At 43.9% G+C, this 20,869-nt stretch overlaps 1 protein-coding gene across 2 annotated transcripts in view; it reads left to right on the top strand.

The window, feature by feature from the left end:
* Positions 1–186: 186 nt before the first annotated feature.
* The window catches only part of PLPP4 (phospholipid phosphatase 4), a 116,483-nt gene continuing 95,800 nt past the window's right edge, over positions 187–20,869 (top strand). Inside the window, exon 1 of one of the 2 annotated variants that reach the window (XM_021699865.1) lies at positions 187–276. In XM_021699865.1, the coding sequence (XP_021555540.1) occupies positions 221–276 (56 nt within the window). In that variant the 5' untranslated portion in view covers positions 187–220. The remainder of the gene's footprint in view (positions 277–20,869) is intronic. The other variant, XM_044916614.1, reaches the window with a different exon arrangement.

Here is a 20,869-nt window from a genome sequence, read left to right on the forward strand (position 1 = left end):
GGCGGGCGCGGCGTCCGCGAGCCCTCGGGTCCGCGGCGGGTGGTTTGGGCTGAGCCCTCCCCGGCGCCCGCCCCCGCCCCGCGCCCGCCTCCCGCCCCCGCCCGCGGCCTGGAACGCGCCTCCCTCGCCGCCCCGGGTCTGGTGAGCCGGCGCCGGTCGAGCTAAGAGAGCCGCCGAGAGCACCGTCCGCCGCCGCCCCGGGAGCTGCTCCGGCCGCACCATGCGGGAGCTGGCCATCGAGATCGGGGTCCGAGCCCTGCTCTTCGGGGTCTTCGTGTAAGTAGTGGCGCGCCGCGGCCGGGGGCGCGCGGACGCGGGGACCCACGGATCGAGCGTCTCTGTGCCCCAACTTTGTTTGCGCCACCGCGTCCCTTCGGGGCCTGGATTCGAGGTGTCCTCCCCGCCCAGTGCCCGGGATGTGTCCTACGGGACCCTCCTGGTCCCCTTTCTGGGACCCTGGTCGCGGAGGGACCCGCGTAAGCCGGACTAAGGCTCGCCCCCGCCACCCCCATCGCGCCAGGGAGCGGGACCGGCCGCCACTCGGGTCCCCTCGCCTGCGCCGGTCGTCGGCTGCGCACCAGCTGCCCCGGGGAATCGGGGCTGCTCCCCTGGAAGCGGGCGCGCAACCTCGCTCGCGCCCTCGGGAAGTTTCTCGTTGGGTGCGATCTTCTGAGCCCGACGTTTGTAGTCCTTCCTCCTGGCCTTTCTCCCATCGCCCCTCGTCGTGCCCGGGGCCGGGCTCCATCTCCTTCCGTGTCCCTGGCTTTGGTGCCCCAGTGTTCAGGGGAGCGTTTTCCAAGGAGACGTTGGCGGTAGTTCTCCGGCTGGAAAACTGTTGCTGCGGAGGCTCGGGAAGTCCGGAGCCGCAGCCCGAGGTACGGGCTACATACGCCCGGAGCTCAGTGCGGGCGGGGCTTCTTGGGGACAGCAGCAAAATGCCCCTGGTGGCCCCGAGGGGCTGGTACCTGGAAATAGCGATCTTGGAAAGAGGAGGGGGCTCCAGCGCTGGCTCAGAGATGTCTGAACCCCAGGGCGCCCGGGGGACCCGCTACCCACCGGCCTCCCGGGCCCAAGCGGCAGGAACCTGTCGTGCCTCTGCCTTTCAGATGCAAACCCTGAACACACCGCGGCTCAGACCCACTCCACTGTCCCTTTGATCGCTTGTCACGAAGGCGCCACACCTGCACTTGACCCTACATGAGCTGGTCAGGTTCTCCTTCCCCCTTTGCCCATGGCTGTTTTCTGACACGTTTTAAATATTGAAGTTGCATGAACTTTCTGGACTTGCTGGAAAAGCCCATGCAGCCATTCCAAACAGGAGGCCCTCGCTGGATTCCTACCCCAATCTGGAGTCATTGATAGCAGGTGGGAGGCTGTGAGTTGACTTCTGTTCCAGCAGCCCAGGGTAGACACACGGAAAGAAAGACCCTTTCTTGCATGTTTTTCTTTCCTAGGGATTAAATTCATCCAGAGTATTTATTCACACCATCATAAAGGGCGGTGAGTTCCCCCAGATGCAGGCAAGCCCCCTCTCCCAGCTTCTGACCAAACACTGCTGTTATTCAGTGGGAAGGAGGAATGAGAACTTCAGTTGGTTTTGATGCGTTTGGGAAAACAAAAGAAACAATTTTCCCTTCTCTTACTCGATTTTTCTACCTTTGGAATATACGTTAAAACTAGTATAGCCGTGTGATCAGATGGGGACAGTTTCCAGTTGGCAGATAGGCTAAATCCCATTAAATTATTATGTGATAGAAATGATAAAACAGTGTTCAGTGCACGGTAGGATTTTAACATTTGTTTGGTGAATGTGTGTGTGAGTAATGCTGAAATAAAGTGAGGTAGGCTTGTAGGCTGCCTGGTTTGATTGCTGCTGGGAATTATCAGATTAAAAAAAAGGGCCCAAGGGTAAGCAAATATTTATATTGTTTTCAGATGTCCCTTCACATATCCCAAAACATGAGCCGTTTACAAATATATGATGGTCTGTGCAGTGGATTTGAAAATGCGATAATTACTGTTTTACGTGCTTTTTGCTTCCTCAAAGAATGTTATGTAAAAATCAGACAGGCGGTTTATATTCTTTTTTCCAAACTTCCTTTTTTATTAATTAGGGGGATCTGCTCTCACCCAAAGGAAAACATTTGGGCACTGATGGTGTTTTTGGTTGATTCCCTGATTTCGTATCAATTGGACTTTTTTTTTTTAAGATTTTATTTATTTGACAGAGAGAGACACAGCGAGAGAGGGAACACAAGCAGGGGGAGCGGGAGAGGGAGAAGCAGGTTTCCCAGTGAGCAGGGAGCCCGATGCGGGGCTCAATCCCAGGACCCTGGGATCATGACCTGAGCCGAAGGCAGACGCTTAACAACTGAGCCACCGAGGCGCCCCTCAATTGGACATATTAACAGTGTGTCCAACGTGTGGCTCTTTGACCCGCAAAGACCAGCTTTGGTATCACTGGGAGACCCCCTGGGTGTGAATCTTGGATGTTCAGATGAGGTTATCATCAAGCAGATAACCACTTCCGGAAGGACCGGCTGGGCACTCACAGATACAGATGACCCTTTGTTTTCTTAGATAAGCTTCTGGTGAGATTATTCTTCCTTTTGCCGGTGCTTGTCTGATGGCAAGATTCGTCTGAGGGCAAGATTCGGTGGTTTGTACCCCCTCTGCTCCTGAAGGTGGTGGTCTCAGTAGCAGGGCCTCACCTGAGTAGGTTGAGAAATTCCCTCTGGGCAAGCTGAATCTACTTTGGTAGATTTGGTGGCTGCTGTGAAATCCATCTTCTGCTGCTCCTTGGTGTATATACCCTATTTCTCAGGATAAGAGAATAATCTTTTTTCGGGGAAGATACCTTGCTTCTTTGCCAACTTGTGCCTCTGGGGGAATATCACCTGTGCACGCACTTGTTCTTGGATTATATTTGCTCTGTGAGAGAGCAGGATCCCACCGCCTGATGCCCACCTGCTCCTGGGAGTTTGAAGTTAGCACTAATGAAATGCGCCTTTGGACCCTTAGGTCGTAGGTTAGATGTTACATGGTTATATGCTTTTCCTTTCTCCTTAGGGGACCAGTTCTCTGTCTCTAGACCAGGTTTAGTGCTGAGGTTTGGTGATTCAGGATCCCAAGAGAATGCTCTCCAGGAAACCCCCGTAAGATCATCCAAGAGGTGCGCAGGGCCTTTTGGGCAGCCCTGCTTAAGAAATTCAGACCACCTGGAAGAAAATTAGTAACAGGTAATGCAAATCAGGGCTGGCACGGAAAGCTTAACCTAACAGGAAATAAATTGGTTAGAGGACCCCAGCGTTTAGGAAAAATCAAAATACAACGTGTAGCCTTGAGGCTGCATTTAGTGCTCGGAAGCTGGCCTGGAGGCCCCGTTGCTCTTACTTGTGGACCGTGGGCAGAGCAGAGAGAAGGAGCGCCAGTGAGTTGCCTCTGTCCTGCTGCCACCCAAGACTCCGGCACAGACCCCGTGAGCGTTTGTGGACAGGCGAAGCCAGCGCTGGACCTTGATGAGCAAGCACAGTGTGGATACAAGGTGGTCAGTCAACAGCCCCGAAGGCAGGTAGTGTATTTGGTGAACGTACGTGTGAGTAATGCTGAAATAAAGTGAGGTAGGCTTGTGGGCTGCCTGGTTTTGATTGCTGCTGGGAATCATCAGATTAAAAAAAGGGCCCAGGGGTATGCAAATATTTATATTGTTTCTAGATTTCCCTTCACATATCCCCCAAAACATTTATGAGCTGTTTTATACAACTAGTAGTAGATTACCTCCCCTTGTACTACCGTACGTGCCGTTTATTGAAGGTTTATTATGTGCCAGGCAGTCATGAAGACGATCACGCATACCGTTTAAGCCTTGTACACACCTGATGGCAACTGCATGCATGCAGTGGGGCTCATGCATGAAGAGGCTGAAGCACAGACAGATTAAGGAACCGCCTCAGTCACAGAGCTAAGAAGGGCAGCTCTGAGATCTAAATCTAGATGCTCCTTCTGCGTCATCTGGACTCTCAGTCACCTCGCTATACTGCTTCAGAAAAAATAACAGCCGGCGTGGGGCACTCAGGGGTTTACTGTGCAAAAGGCACTCCATGGGATTTCTCTTGTCTCGTCTCACTTGAGATGTTCTCCCCACTTTACAAAGAAACCAAGGTTTAGAAAGGGTAAGTAGCTTGCCTGGAGATACTCAGCTAGCAGGAGGTATAGTCTGGACCCGAACAGGAGGTTGACCCCCTGTCCCCAGGCTGCCAGCCGCTGAGATAGAATGTGTCTAGCACCAGGCTTCCGGAAACTAGAGCAAAAGGACCGCATCCTAGAAGCCATCCCCTTCCGTGACCCGTTGTCTCCAGAGAAGCAAGTGAAGGGCATGGAATGATGTGTGGGAGGGGCTGTCACTCTGGTCCTCACATCGGGCTCTTAGGGTGACATTTCAAAGGGGAGGGGTGGTGGTTGAGGTTCCCATTCTCTAAGAGAATGGAATTTAGGACGTGTTACAGATTTTGAAGGGTCTTCCTTAGGTCTCTGGAGCCCAGAGGGTGAGATGTGGAGAAAAAATTGCAGGTCAGAACCTAAATGGTAGTATTAAAGAACTGGTGGCCAATATGCTCGTGCACCTATTGGCCCTTGCCTCCAGGACATCAGTTTGTCTGGAAAACCTTTTATTTCTAGCCCTGCAGAAAGGGCTCTGGAGATAGGACAACCATCAGAAATGCTGATGGCGGGGGAAGGTGATCTCCCTCTTTCACCCATTAACCTGGGTTCCCTGGGGTCCTCAGTCCCTCCCTCCCTCCTTCTCTGTCCCCTCTGGGGTTCCGGGGGGCCCCATGTCTGGGATGTCCCTCTAGGAGCTGTGGGGCTGCTCGGGACACCGGGTTGCTCAGGTAATGAATGGTGTCTGCCTCAACTCAGATCAGTCCTGCATCCTTCTTGGAGCACTTCCTGTGCTGGGGGCCTGTGCCTGCTGCTGGGGATGTTTGAAGAAGGAAGGCTGGCGGGGGGTGGGGCGGGCTCCGGAGAGCTCACAGGTTGGCCGAGCGAGCACACGGTAGACTGCTGTTATTTTCCCCAGTGTAATCACTGGCTTTGAAAGTTTTGCCTTCAAACATTTTTATCATTCATCCAGTTGACAGATGGATGCTTCTTTGGCCTCTTCTGGGGGCAGGCACTTGTGCTGGCTGTTTTCCTTCGCCTTCATGGGTACACTTTGGTTGGTATGATTCCAAACAGACCCAGGGAAACTTGGCACTTTGGCCAGTCCAGGTGATTTGCTTGAGGGCACTGGCTGTCAGGTAGGTTTTTGGAGTATTGACAGAAAGGAACATATCTTTCATTATTACCCCTCAGAGTCCTGTCTAGGGCTGTAGGCCAGGGACAGTTGTGGTAGTTGGCGCAAAGTGCTCATTGAGAGGGAGGGAGTAATGAGTCCCGGGAGGGGGGAGAAGGAGGAGACAGGGGCCAGGGAAGGCTGCCCAGAACTGGCAGCTCACCTGAGTCTTGAGCATCGAGGGGCAGGCGTGCAGGGCCTGGCCCGAGAACATTCCTGCAGACAGTGTCCTGGAGCCAAGGCTGGGAGGTCTCGAGGCATATTTCGCGTAGGCATCAGGTCACCAGGTGTGGCCTCAGCACAGAGCGTGGGTTTGGAGGTGGCTGGTAAGAGGGGCAGGAGAGGGGTCTGGGACAAGAATGTGGATGGTCTCAGGGCCCTGCCAGGAAGTGTGGGCATTCCCTTAGAAGCAGTAACTGGGAAGCCCAGGGAGGTTTGAAACAAAAAAGCATCATGCTCAGATGCTTGCCCAGGGGTGGAAAGCCATAGCTCCCTTCGGTGCAGAGGCCCCGTTTGCTTTTGTCAGTGACAGTGCCCAGCTCTGCCACCCCCACTGTGCCCCACTCCTCTCTCCGGGGGCCTGTGTTCTATTCTGCCTTGGGTTGTGGTCAGCCGTCTCCACGTCTGGTTCCAGACTGCTAACTGTTGGACGGTGGGGGCTGGGACTGTATCGTTATCTTCGATGCTTTCTTTATATTCTCAGCCAGCCTTCCTTGGCATGAACGTGGTCAGTGCCTCCCTAGTGCTCACCAGATTGCACTCAATTTCTGGTGGTCATAGAGCCCTCGGAGTGATCGGCCTCACTGCAGGACAAGGCGTCCTCGAGGGTGGTGTGCTGACCAGCTGCATCGGAATTGCCGGAGGCTCAGTTCACACTTAACTGAATCAACATTTGGGATGGCGCCCTGGGAATCGGCATTTTTAACTGGGGCTCCTGCCCACCACATTTGGGAACTCCTAGCATGCAGTCTACACCCTCTTGCGGTAGGAGGGTCTCCTCTCGTTCTTTTCTCCTGTCTGGCCGCACAGGAGACTACGCTTCCCAAACCCCTGCCATTAGGTGGGGCCATGGGGCACACTGACGTCATTGTCTTTCTCTGTCGGTGGCGAGCGTGGGGCTGCGAGTTGCGATGACAGAGCCGCAGCGTGTGGGTAGTGGGACAGCTGTCCTGGAGAGTCATGCCATTGGCAGTGGGCTTTGTGGGACAGAAGGAAACTTTTTGTGTTAACGACGATGTGGCGGACTGATTAGCTACGGGAAAACAAGTCTGTTCCATCTGGCTAATACACCCGGAATAGTTTTGCTTGCTCTCTAGAAACAAAGAGTCATCTGAGGCAAAGTGGGACAACAAAAGCCCACGGACAGGTCTATGTTTGGATTTTGGCTGTGCCCACTAATTAAAGAGTTGCCTAAAATCTCTGAATCTCAAATTTCTTATGTGGGAAATGGGAACAATACTGAACTTCACTGGACGTTAGTAGATAAGATGCTTTAAGTGCCTATAGCACACAGAACAAAAATTAGATGCCTTTTCCCCACTCCTCTGAATCTCTCTTACTTATAGGCAGTGTCTCAGTGGCCTTGTAGCTCCGTGGTCATGAGTGTGGGCTTTGGCATCGGTTTCCGAGGCTTGAATCCTGGTTTGTGTGAGCCTTTCAGGAAAGTATTTACCCAGCTTAGATCCTTGTTTCCCCATCTGTTCGACAGCAATAGTAACAGTGCCCATGAATGAGAGTATGAAATGAGAGTGTATTCAGCTCCTCATGGGGGCTCAGCAAATGGTAATGTTATGACCACTGTCCTTTTAGTAAGATGAATCCATAATGTGCACCAAAGAGAAATGCTATAGGAAGTTAAGATACTCTGATTCCAAATGATTTACTACAGGATTTCTTTAAAATAATAAACTTGTTTAGATATATTTCAAAGGAGTCCCTTTAGCCCCCGTCAGTGACGTATGTAACTTGCCATGAGCTCATTCAGTGGGTCGTACCCCCGTAGAGCAGTGTGGCTGGCTCACTGTCTAATGAAGGGGTGGTCTCAGCATTGTACTTTCTCATCCGTCACTTAAATCAGCTGGCCGTTTACAACAGTGATTGTAGGACATTGAATCAGAAGGGGTATTAGCAGAATTGCCTTGGGCCATGTGGAAGGAAAATGCTGCATTCCTATCATTTACCTCCGAGTCTGTGTTCGTCACCCAGGGCTCTGTGAGAAGTCTGGCGCGGGGAGTTTTCCATCAGACTGTCCACCCCCAGCTGGTGCTGGGCTGAGTGTGCCGAGCGCCTCTCCCCTCCCCGGGGAGGCTTCTGCCTTGTCATCTGATACATGAAGCAGCCTTCTGTTTGAAATATTATTCACCACTGTAAAGTGAGTCTGCTGAACCCAGAATTCTGAGAAATTGATGTTTTGCCACAAGGAGATAAATGCTTATAACACGGCAAAAAGGAGATCATTAGTTTCATAACTTGTAGGTAAAGTTATCTCAATTAGTTACAAGGATTATGCCTTTTTATGACCCACACAAGGCTCATAAAAGCTCCCTATCTCTATTTTCCTATGATAGTGTTTTTAAATATGAAAATCATCTTAGTCGTAGTTATTTCCTTAAAAAATATAATCTTGGTGTTCCGTGGATGAATTAGAAGCCCTGGTTCACAGCGAAGCGGTGGATTCACACAGAACCACACCTACCGGTGTGTTCTCATCAGTCCACTAAAGGCACAGAGGTATCGAGGACCTTGGAGATGTCCAGGATGGGCAAGCAGGAGGCAGAGAGAATCTGGGGCTCTGAGCCCAGGGATGGCCGCATCACCGTCTTTCAGTTATGTGACCGTGAAAAACTGTCCTGCAGAGGTGAGGGATGAGTTGTTTTTCTGTCTCCGCCGAAGATGAAGGAACGAGAAACAGGGTCAGAAGCTGCAGGAGCATCTAGGTTGGTTTTCAGAAAGGTAGCATCTGCCAATCAATGCTAGATAGTTCTTTTCTCCTTTGCCAGAAGGTTTTAAACACATTTTTATTGAAGTGTTAGTTCGAACCGTATGCAATTGCTGATATTTGACTGTTTTTTTTTTTTAAGGATTTTATTTATTTATTTGACAGAGAGAGATAGCGACAGCAGGAACACAAGCAGAGGGAGTGGGAGAGGGAGAAGCAGGCTTCCCACTGAGCAGGGAGCCCGATGCGGGGCTCGATCCCAGGACCCCGGGATCATGACCTGAGCCTAAGGCAGATGCTTAACGACTGAGCCACCCAGGCGCCCCTATTTGACTGTTTTGACCTACAAAAAGAATTGCATTTGGCTCAACCTAAAAATAATTTACACAAGGAAAAAAATGCATGATTTATAATTGCACGGCTTCAGAATGCACTCTACCCATCAAGCCCCATCCCACTGCCCCCCCACCCCGGGGCTCCATCACCCTGACTTCGAACATCATTTTTGAACTCCGTGTAAATAGAATCATACAGTGTGACCTCTTTTGTGTGACTGTTGTGCTCAGCATGTTTTGGAGATTTATCCATGTTGCACTTAGCTGTAGTTTGTTAGTTCTTATCACTGTAGAGCATTTCATGGCATGACTGTACCTCTTTACTTATTTTACTATTTATGGACGTTTGGTTTATTGGTTGGTTTGGGCTAGTAAGCGTAATGCTGCTATTGTTTTTAGGGTGAACATGATTTGTAATTTCTGTTGGGTGGATACCCAGGCATGGAAATGCTAGGCTATTCATTTGAGGTTTTTAAAGAAGGATTTGGCCTTTCTTTGTCTAGCTCTACTTCTGAAATAGAGATGTAGTCTGTATTCTGCTTTAATCTCCATCTGTTGAGCAGCTGTTTTGTGAGAGTCCATGGTGGGCCTGGTGAGTGACATGAGGAAGCCAAGAGCTGGGTCCCCACTCAGCAGGCGGGCGGGCCGTGTGGCACCCTAGTCAACGTGAGGGCTTTGGAATCATTTCCTGACTGCTGACTGTAAAGATGTGCCCTAGCTTTCTCATCTGTAAAGTGGGTACAAGAGTATCACCTGCCAGGAGGCTGTAAAGTTGAAGTAATACAATGTGTGACAGATGCCTGCTATGAAACTGGCACCTAGGAGGTATTAAAACCAGTCTCCGTCCCTTGCTCCATCTTCCTTCCTGTGGGGAGGTGGAGTTGGCGGTCAATGAAAAAAATACCACAATGGAATAATAATAAGAATGCAGCTGTCAGCACCACAGGAGAGCTGAGCCTTGAACGAGGGTTTAGGAAGTTTTGGGGGAGTATTCTGAATAATCTTCCAAGAAATCATTGAGAAAAAGAAATGGCATACACACACACACACACACACATACATATGTATCTTTTAATTGACCTATATCTCCACTTTGGTTGTAGAGGGAGGAGAGGAGACAAGCTTTAACACTTAACTGTATATCCACTTTGTTCTAGGCACTTGTCACACCTTAGATGATTTAATCTTTGCAGCGTCCCAGAAGGCGATATTATTGTCCTAATTTACAGAGTTAAGAATCAATGTTCCTCCTATACAGAATGCTCTTACCAATCAATAAGAAAAGAGAGGAGCTCTTTAAAAGAAAAATGGGCAGCAGAACTCACAGGGAACTAACATGTATACAAAGAACTAATAGACCTTTAAAACTGTGCTTTCCTAGAAATGCAAAATGTGCATCTGAAAACAACAAAATAACATTGCGTATAAGCACATGCTTTTTATTGTGCCAGGACAAAATGCGCAGCCATTGAAATTAGTGATGTAGACAACTATTTGTTGACATGGGAAGATAGCCATAAACTGTTGTTAAGTGATAAAAAGTAGGTTACATAAGTGTGCATAATGCTACTTTAATGTGGTAGTGTAATAAAATCAATTTGTGTTTATATCTGTGAGAAAAAGAGCTATAAAGATATACAACAAAATCTTAATGGTGGTTATTTTGGGCTGATGGGATTGTATAACGTTTGCTTTTTTCTTCATACTGTTTATTGTCCACATTATTTTACAGTAAACATTTATTACTTTCATACATAATCAGAAAAATCAGTATAGAAGTTTCCTGTTGTGGGGGGGAGAAAGAAGCTAATGAAATATCCTTAGGTAGGGCACGGGGTGATCCTTTTGTGATTGCTTTAGAAATATCTGAAGTGGGAATGTGTCGAAAATCACCCTATATATATATATATATATACGTATATATATATGTATATATACATATTTTAAAGATTTTATTTATTATTTGAGAGAGAAAGCACTAGAGAGCAAGAGCAAGCAGGAGTAGGGGGCAAAGGGAGAGGGAGAAGCAGGCTCCCTGCTGAGCAAGGAGCCCAATGTGGGACTGGATCCCAGGACCCTGGGATCATGAACTGAGCCGAAGGCAGAAGCTTAACTGACTGAGCCACCCAGGCGCCTCTTTTCTATATATTTTTTAAAAGATTTATTTATTTGAGAGAAAGAGCACGAGCATGAGAATGGTGGGGGAGGGGCAGAGGGAGAGGGAGAGACAGAATCTCAAGCCGACTCCATGCTGAGCACGGAGCTGGACATGGGGCTCGATCCCACATGAGATCACAACCTGAGCTGAAACCAAGAGTTGGACACTTAATCAGCTGAGCCACCCAGGCACCCCTCCACCTTTCTATACTTAATAGCGACTAAAATATTGAAAGGAAAACCAGAAAGTAAAGATTAACATCCAGATATGCAAGATTGCCGTGAAGCAGATGCGAGCTGAGGCTGCAGGTGGAATTGTAAATGGACATAACCCCTCTGAAGAGTGGTATTACAGTGCATAGACAGCCATGAAATTATTCCTGCCCTTTGACTTACAACTCTTAGAAAAATATGTTGAGGCACTGATGTAGAAATGTAAAAATCCTCATGTATGAAGATACTCATTGCTGTATTCCATACAAAGCAAATATATCTGTCAAATAAAAATAAAATAAATTAAAACTCAAACGGTCAACACTTGAAGAATAGTTTGATAAATTATGAACACAAGAGGATACTGTATGTCTATTTAAAATAATCATTTTGAGAATCAGGAAGAAACATAGTAACATTTTATGGTGTAACAGTTGAGGGGGAAAAGTACTATACAAGAATCGATCTCAGAATCAAGTCTATGGGAAATATGTTTGATTTGTGCAAATATTAGAAAGGATTACACAAAAGTGCATGTATGTGGTGGGAATGAGTGTTTCTCCTCACCTAAACATTATCTTTAAATTATAAAATAGTTGTGAAAATTAAAACACTACAAAAAGTGTAAGGAACTGCTTCTCTGTGCCAGTTCCTTCCCTTCATTTTTTTTTTAAATTTATTTTATTTTTTTTACAATTTTTTTTAAGTAGGCTCCCTGCCCAACATGGGGCTCAAACTCATGATGCTGAGATCAAGAGTTGCGTGCTGTACCGACTGAGCCAGCCAGGCGCCCCTCCTTTCACTTTTTAAAGTCAGACTTTTAAACAGTATGTACTCTTTTGTGTGAGTATTTTGCTTGGCACGTTTCTGAGATTCATCCATGTTGTGCTTAGCTGTAGTTCGTATATATATGTATATATTACATATTTTATATAATATATTACATATTTTATGTAATATATACATATAATAAAAATATAAGTAAATATAGAATAAAATAAATAAAAATTTAATAAAAACTGAGAACACATTTTATCTATATTTGAAATTTTTTTTACTTAGTTTAGATCTACTTGAGTCTTCTTACTGGCTGTGCAGTGTTTCATCATATTAACCTATTCATGGAATTTTCAGGTGTTTTCATTTTTTCCTACAGCAAACAGTGTTGCAATTGTGCTTACACTCTGTAGCGCACCTGTTAAAATATAGCTGTGATAGACTTTTGCAAATGAAATTTCGTGGTCAAAGGCCATGTGTATTTTAAATTCTGATGGACACTGCCAAATTGTCCATCCAAAGGGATATATACATACCTACATTCTGTTTTTTGACATCCTTGCCAATGCTGGATGTTGGTACTGTTTTATATTTATACCACAGGACAGAGTATAACATTTGCATCTTTTCACTCTTGTATTGGCAATTTTTATTTCTTTTTTTATTAAGTTTTAATATTCCAGTATAGTTAGCATACAGTGTTATATTAGTTTCAGGTGTACAACATAGTGATTCAACAACTCCATTCATCACCTGGTGCTCATCACAAGTGCACTCCTTAATCCCCATCACCTATTTCACCCATCCCCCACTCATCTTCCCTTTGGTGACCATCAGTTCTCTAGAATTAAAAATCTGTTTCTTGGTTTCTCTCTCTCTGTCTCTTTTTCCTTTACTCATTTGTTTTGTTTCTTAAATTGCACATATGAGTGAAATAATATGGTATTTGTCTTTCTCTGACTTATTTCAATTAGCATAATACCCTCTAGTTCTACCCACATCGTTGCAAATGGCAAGATTTCATTCTTTTTATTATTGAAATAATATTCCATCATATATATACCACATCTGCTTTATCCATTCATCTATTGATGAACACCAAGGATGCTTCTATAATTTGGCTATTGTATATAATGTTGCTATAAACATAGGGGTGCATGTATCCTTTTAAATTAGCGTTTTTATATTTTGTGCAGTTACTGGATCTGTTTTTAACTTTTTGAGGAACCTCCATACTGTTTCCCACAATGGCCGCACCAGTTTGCATTCCCACAAAAAGTGCACAAGAGTTCCCTTTTCTCCACGTCCTCGGCAACACTTTTTTCTTGTTGTTGATTTTAGCCATTCTGACAGGTGTGAGGTGCTATCTCATTGTGGTTTTGAGTTGCATTTCCCTGACGATGAGTGATGTTGAGCATCTTTTCATGTGTCTGTTGGTCAATTTGTATTTCTTTGGTGAAATATCATTTCCCTTAATCCATGCTTTTATAAGATCTTTAAATTTATCTTACTGATGTGTAGGAGTACTTTATGCCTTAAAGATATGAATCTCTTCTTTCATGTATTGCAAATATTTCTCTGTGTCTGTGGTTGACTTTTATTTTATCTATCTATTATCTATTATTTATCTATCTATCTATCATCTATCTATCTATCTGTCTGTCTATCTATCTATCTTATTAAGTACTCTCCACGTCCAGCAAGGAGCCCAATTCAGGACTTGAACTCACGACCCCGAGACCGAGACCTGAGCCAAGATCAAGAGTCAGATGCTTAACCGACTGAGACACCCAGGTGCCCCATGTTGACTTTTAAATTTCTTTGCAATTTCTGTTATTTAAATTTTTTTGAGAGAGAGAGTGCGTGTGTGCTTGCATGGGGAGGGACAGAGGGAGAGAAAGAATCCCAAGCAGGCTCCATGCTGGGCATGGAGTGGGGCTCAGTCTCACAACCCTGAGATCATTTCCTAAGCTGAAATCAAGAGTCGGACACTTAACCCACTGAGCTACCCAGGCGCCCCTGCAGTTTCTATTATTGTGCGCATTTTAATTTTTATGTAGTTAAATCTATCAGTTTTTCCCTTTATGGTTTCAGAGTTTCTGTCCTATTTAGAAAGTCCTTTTTCATCTAAAATAGGAACATTCTTCTGTATTGTCTAGTATTTTACACTTTGTTCTTAAATTTTAATTCTTTAATATATTGGAAATTTATTTTTATTTATGGAGTGAGGTAGAGGATTTAAATTTTTGCTTGTATATGGTTTTTCAATTGTGAAAAGGACATTGTTTTTCAATGATACTATTATCAGATGCAAATTTCCTTCTGTCCATGGAATTGCAAGTGAATTCTCTTACAGGTTCAATTCTAAGGTATATGGCCCCTTATTTCTGGGAACAACATAGCACAGAGGTTAAGACTGCAAGCTCCAGAGCCAGGATGCCTGGGTTCAAAGCACTAATCTTCTATTTACTGTCTGTGTGAACTTGGAAGTTACTTTATCTCTGTGCTTCAGTTCCCTGGTCTTCAATATGGGGATAATGACACAATAATTTCATTGTATGGAGATCAGAGAGAGTGGATTGTGTGATTTCTGTGTTTTATAATTTGTTCTGACTTCCTGTGTGGCCATATACATGGTCAGTTTTTTGTAAATTTATATGGCTTGAACATAATGAATAGTTTGTGTTTGGTGGGTACAGAGCTCTAAATATATTAAAGCAAGTTAACTGTACTATTCAGATCCTCTATATTCTCACTTTTAAAAATTCATTCTTCTTAATTTGGTCTTGTCTTTGTTAAAGTAATCTCTACACCCAACATGGAGCCTCAAACTCATGACCCTGAGATCAGGAGGGGCCAACCAGGTGCCCCTAATTTGGTCTTTTTAATGTGAAGATATGCCACCTCTCAAACTAGGGTAATTAGAGCATTTGCATTTTTTGTGGAAATAACTAATATTTTGTCATATTGCTGCTAGCTTATTCTGTGTTTTCTTTTCGTGGTGCTTTTGTTTTTTTCCCCCTAATTTCTTGCTTCTGGCTGTATAGTTCAAGTTTTCTTTGCTGCCCTCCTTTTTTTCCTTTAGTGATTTGGAGGTCAGAATTCCTATGTCTATACTTCAGGTTAGTGTTCTTAAATTTATTTCCTTCTGATGAAACTTTTATTATTAGGAAGTTTTCATCTTTGTGTTAATATTCCTTATCTTGAAGTATACTTTATCTAATATAATATATAGCTGCATTATGTTTCTTGAGGTTAATGTCTGCACAGAATATATTTCTTATCCTTTTACTTCTAACCTATCTGTATTTTTATGTTTAATGTATGCCTCTTATAAGCAGCATTTAGTTGTACCTTTTAATTTTATCCAATATGGCCAATCTTTGCCATTTAATTGGAGTGGTTAAGCCACTTACATTTAATGCAATTATTGATATGGTTGAGTATAAGTTTACCACCTTGTTCTTTGTTTTTTATTTGCACTATCTGTTTTTTGTCCCCTTTTTTCTCTTTTCTCTTAGGTTAATATTTGTTAATATTCCATTTAACACCTTTATTGTATTTTTAGCTACACCTCTTCAAAAATGTTAGCAGTTTCTCTAGAGATTACAATATACGTTTTTTACCTATCACCATCAAGTCAATATTATACCATTTCAAATACAGTGTAAAAATCTTATGACAGAAGACTTTCATTTCTTTCCTTGTGCCTTTGATACATTGTCATAGAATTCACTTCTATGTATAAGTCACATAAAACATTTATTTTTGTCTTAATCAATACACCTTTTTAGAAATTATATAAAAATACCCATATACTTATCATTCCAGTGCTCTTTATTACTTCTTTCAGATTTGGTTTTTCTTTAGCATTCTATCCCTTCAGCCTGAAGAATTTCCTTTTAGCTTTTCTTGTAGGGCATATTTGCTAGAAATTAATTCTCTTGGCTTTTGTTCTGTTAGAATTGTCTTTATTTTGAAAGATATTTTTGTTGGATGTAGAATTCTAGGTTGACAGTTTTCTTTCAGCAATTTAGAGATGGCTTTGGAATTTTCTTGTAGATTCCATTATTTCTGATGAGAAGTCACCTGTCATGGTCATTGTTGCTTTCCTGAATGTCATGTGTTTTTCTTGTTGGCTGCTTTTCAGAGTTTCTCTTCACCTTTGGTTTTTAGCAATTAGACTATGATGTGTCTAGGTTGGTCTCATTGTATATTTCCTGCTTGGGTTCATGGAGTTTCTCAGAGCAATGGTTTGATGTCTTTCATCAGTTAAATATTTGTAAGACATTATTTTTTCACATATTTCTTCTGCCCCATTCTCTCCTTTCCTTTTGGTTTTTCAATTACATAAATGTTAGACAGCTTTATATTATTCCACAAGTCTTGGATGCTGTGTTCTATTTTTTTTTGTTGTTGTTGTTATCTCTTTCTTCCCTGTGGCTCAGTTTAAGATAATTTCTACTGACTTATCTTCAAATTCACCTATTCTTTATTTTCTACTATGTCTCTTCTGCTGCCAAACCCATGCAATAAATGTTTTATTTCAGATGTTCATATTTTTCAGTTCCAAAATTTCAATTTGGTTCTTTTTTAGACTGTTAGTTTTTTGTTGTTGTTGTTGTTGATGTTTTCTACTTATGCATCCATTCTCTTCATCTTTCCCTATAATCTTTTAATGTATTTATAATAGAAAGCCCTTTTCTGCTAATTCCAACATCAGGCTGATCTATGGTTCTGATATTTTTTTCTGTTGATTGTGGGTCATATTTTACTGCTTCCTTTGTATGTGTAGTAATTTTTTATTGCATATTGGACATTATGGGTCATACATTATAGAGATGCTAGATCATTATTGTTTGCTAAAGACTGTTGAATTTTGTTCTTGCAGGAAGTTAATTTACTCTTGGGTCACCTTCATCCTTAGAACCTTGGTTCTAGACTGTGTTTGTATAAGTTTGTCTTGGTTTTGCCTCTGATCCTAGGGTGCATCCTTTAGTTCTGGGATGTGCTTTTTATTACTGTAGTTTGGCTCTTCTGAGGTTTCAGTAGAAAGTCTAACTTGGAAAAACTTCAAGTCCAAACTCTTTCTCCTGGCACTGGCTAGCTGCTGAAATTTCTGCTTCACTTTTAGACTGTAACTGTTACTTTCCAATGTGGTCCTTGGAGTCTTGTCTTACACGTTGCAATGTCTGAGTTAGCCAATAATTTGAAGGGAATTTGTACACAGAATTTTAGGTTTCCCTTCTCTGGCTAAACTCCTTTTCAGGGAGGTTTCACACTTGTTATTTTATCCAGTATTTTATTTCTATCTGTTTTCTCTTTTTCATAGTTTTTTCCCCCTCTTCTGCTTTGCTGATTGGTACCCCTTAAGGCTCTTCAAATCGGCTATGGATTTCTTTGTTTTCTTTCTTTTCAGTGGTATTTTTTGCAAGGGAAGAGAGACAAAATGAATGGGTTCAATCAACCATCTTGAACTGGGTGTCTCTTTAAAAAGATTTTGCAAATTTTTCTTGGATACGATGTTCATGTTTTTTAATATATAAAATTATATTTTTAAAAAATCCATTGATTCTTACTTTTACCCGTGAATATTTTTGTGGTTTTCTGAGTCATCATTCAGCTGGCCTCTTCTTTGCCTATCTAAAATCCTACCTATGTTTTCCAAGGCTTGGCTCAGAATTTGCTTTTCTGTGTTATCTTGTCTGAACATATCAGCCCTGAATGAATATATATAATACTGATGACAGAGTTATATAGAAGATCCACATCTATCTTTTTATTTAATGATGTAAATACTTGGTTCCTGAATGTGTTGTGCTTTAATTCAGTTTTATGGACCAATGAAAAGATTTTCAGTCATGTAATGAGAACATATTAAACTGGACTTTAAAAATAGGAACACTTACGAAAAATAACATGAAACATGGAAGCCTTGCTTTGATTTTTTCCTAACACAAAAGATCCTCTTACTGTTTTCTGAAAGTAGCAAACTGGGGTGGTTTGGCTCTGGGGAGGGTAATGATGATGATGATGATGATGATAACAACTAATATTTATTGAGCACTTACTATATGCCGAGCAGTGTGCTGTGGCACTTCAGACTCCTTAAGCCTTCACATAGCCCTGTGAGATAGAAATTTATAATTCTTCATATTTTTGGATGAGAAAACCAAGGCTTAGAGAGGTTAACGAATATGCCCAGTGTCACACTGCTAATCAGATGAAAGTGCTTTCTGTGAAAGATTTAAATTGAGTATTTTATGAGTTAGAACAACTCACAGTGGCCTTGGGTGCAGAGGGGAAGTGAAGGGATTGGTAATGTGGCTTTCTGATAATGAGATGACCCTGACAACCCCTGTGAAATCGTGGACATGAAGGGGATTGACACACATGGAGCAAATGGAACGTTGACATTTTACCAGAAGGCACCGCTGAGTGGATTATATTATACCCAGTGTCTGACCTGACCTGGCTCTAGGCATTGTCTCATCCATCTTCTTTGACAGAGGGCCTTACTCAGATCATCCTTATTGTTCAGGGGCAGAACTGAGCCTAGAACCTCAGTCTCTTGACTCCTGGCCCCACAGGCTGCTGGGGCAGCTCACTTCCGTTGCTCCTCCTGAGATGTGAGCTCTGCACATTTGGGCTTGTCCGTTCCCCATCCTGTTTGGATCACTTGATTGCAGCTGTGTTTGTTTGTTTCTTTTTTAAAGATCTTATTTATTTGTCAGAGAGAGAGAGAGGGAGAGAGAGCACAAGCATGGGGGAGCGGCAGGCAGAGGGAGAAGCTGGCTCCCCGCTGAGCAGGGAGCCCGAAGCAGGACTCGATCCCAGGACTCTGGGATCATGACCTGAGCTGAAGGCAGACTCTTAAGCGACTGAGCCACCCAAGCATCCCTGCAGTTGTGTTTCTAAACAGCCTCTGCAGGGCAGCTGGTGAGGAGAGCTGCTTTTTATCAAAACAAACTCTTGCTCAAAAGGAAGTCCTTTGGCCAACATTGGTTTTCCCTACCACTGTCCAGGTGAGTAGATTCTAGAATCCCAATGTGGTTGTAACTAACAATACTGTATCATGTATTTGAAAGTAGCTAAGAGAGTAAACCTTAAGTCTTCTCATCACAAAAAAGAAATGATGGTTCAGTGCCATGATGGAGGTGTTAATTAACACTACAGCAATAATCATCTTGCAGTATATAAGTGTATCAGACCAACACGTCGTACACCTGAAACATACACAGTGTCAATTAGATCTCAGTAAAGCTGGAAAAAGGGAAGTCCTGACAGTTCCTCTTTGTGAATTTATCACACTTCTGTGGCACATGTGGGAGAGATATGTCCACAGTCCCAGAGCACGTGAGGTGACAAGTGAGTCGTGCCTTCAAGTCTGTCCTCTCCTCATGGTCTGTCTGATGTGAGATGAACTTAAAGTTCAGGGGTAGTTGTTTCTGGAGGTGTGTTTGTTTGTTTGTTTGTTTGTTTTTAATAAAGTCCAGCTTTAAAAGCTGGAGGATACTACTTTCACACTGAGAATACCTATACTTTGGACAGAGTATCTGTGGATGGTGACACAGCACTTTCCTTGGTGTCCTGTTCCCTTGTCCTGAGAGCAGAAGTGGATGACATGGGGGTAGAGACTCCAGTCCCCTCATTTCAGATGGTGTAGAAATCACCTCCACTCCTTCACTCCTGTAGCTTCAGATGTGCATTGATTGTGTCCCATTGATTGTGTCCCATACTGAGCCAGGCCTGAGAACATCATGAGACGAGAAACAGCACACGCCTGACTCACTAGCCCAAGCCATGTCATCGGTGGGCATCAGGGACCTTGGAGATCAGGATGCAGCAGGGCCAGTCTTTCTGGCATGGGGAATTGGCAGTGCAGGAGGACCGGCCAGGAGGTAGGGGGCTACAGTGGAGTTGGGGTTTGGGTGGGAAGAATGACAGTGCTCAGAGATGGGACACAAAATGGAGTGAAGACGTCTGGGAGCAGCGTGGTCTGGGGCCAGCTGGGCCCTCCTCTGTGCAGACCTCGCTGCTGGCTCTCCAGCCTCGGGGGAAGCCCTTAGAAATGCTTCTCTAGGAGTAATAGCTTCTTTCTTTTTGGATGCTTACACTGTGCCAGGTGAGGGTCTTTTTTAGCATAAGCACATTTAATTCATTTTAAGAAAATCTAAAAAGTGAAAAATCATGCCTAAAATCAGAATGACCTCCTTAATGAATATATTAAGAAATATATTATTCAACATCAGAAAGTATCTTTACTTTCACAAAAAAATTCATCAGGGTAGCTTGAGAACAGTACAGCCTAATAATTTCAGTGACTACATTTTTCATTGTCAAGTTGATTTTGCAAAATATAGTCTACCGATTATTGTTCCACATCACTGTTTTGGATGACCTGGTGAGTTCTCTATGGAGATTAGCGAATAGTCTGAATATAGGATATTTAAAAGAAAGGCAGCTTTATGATTTTACAGAAATACAGTGATAACAATCCTACATTTTCACCCTGCAAATGGGTGAGGTTCTTATGTTTTGTGTGCGTTTAGCTCATCTAGTCCTTACAACACCAGCATGAAGTGAATGCTATTAACTAACTCTCCCTTTGCAGGTAGAGAAGGGCAGGGCGGGGTCGGTGATCTGTCTGTGGTCATTTGCCAATAGGTGGCAGAGGTAAAATGGGAGTCCAGGCCTTCCTGGCTCGGGTGGCTCTTTGTTTCCGTTGCTCTCTTGCTGGGGTTGGGTGGGGTGATAGCTTTGTCTTCAGCCGCACACACACTGGCCTCCTGCGCACTGCGCCTGCCATGGATCTTGGTCATAACAGACCCATGGTCAGAGGCAGGGGAGCCTCGTGCCAGGGATCCCCGGATCTGGAGCCAGACTGAGCATCAGATGCTGTCTCCACCTCTGCTTGGATTACTTCAACCTCTCCTTTCTCAGTTTATGAATCTGCAAAGTGGGGATAAAAATAGTACCTATTGGAAACTGTCAAGGAATAAATTCTAGCAGAGTGGTGCCTGGCAGGCAGGGAGCACCATCATCATGGTGGTTGGTGTTCATCTAGAGATTTCTCCACCCTTTCTCTGGTCCCATCTTCAGAGCAAAATGTCTTTT

Source organism: Neomonachus schauinslandi, chromosome 6 (assembly GCF_002201575.2).
Source record: "Neomonachus schauinslandi chromosome 6, ASM220157v2, whole genome shotgun sequence".
Taxonomy (NCBI): domain Eukaryota; kingdom Metazoa; phylum Chordata; class Mammalia; order Carnivora; family Phocidae; genus Neomonachus; species Neomonachus schauinslandi.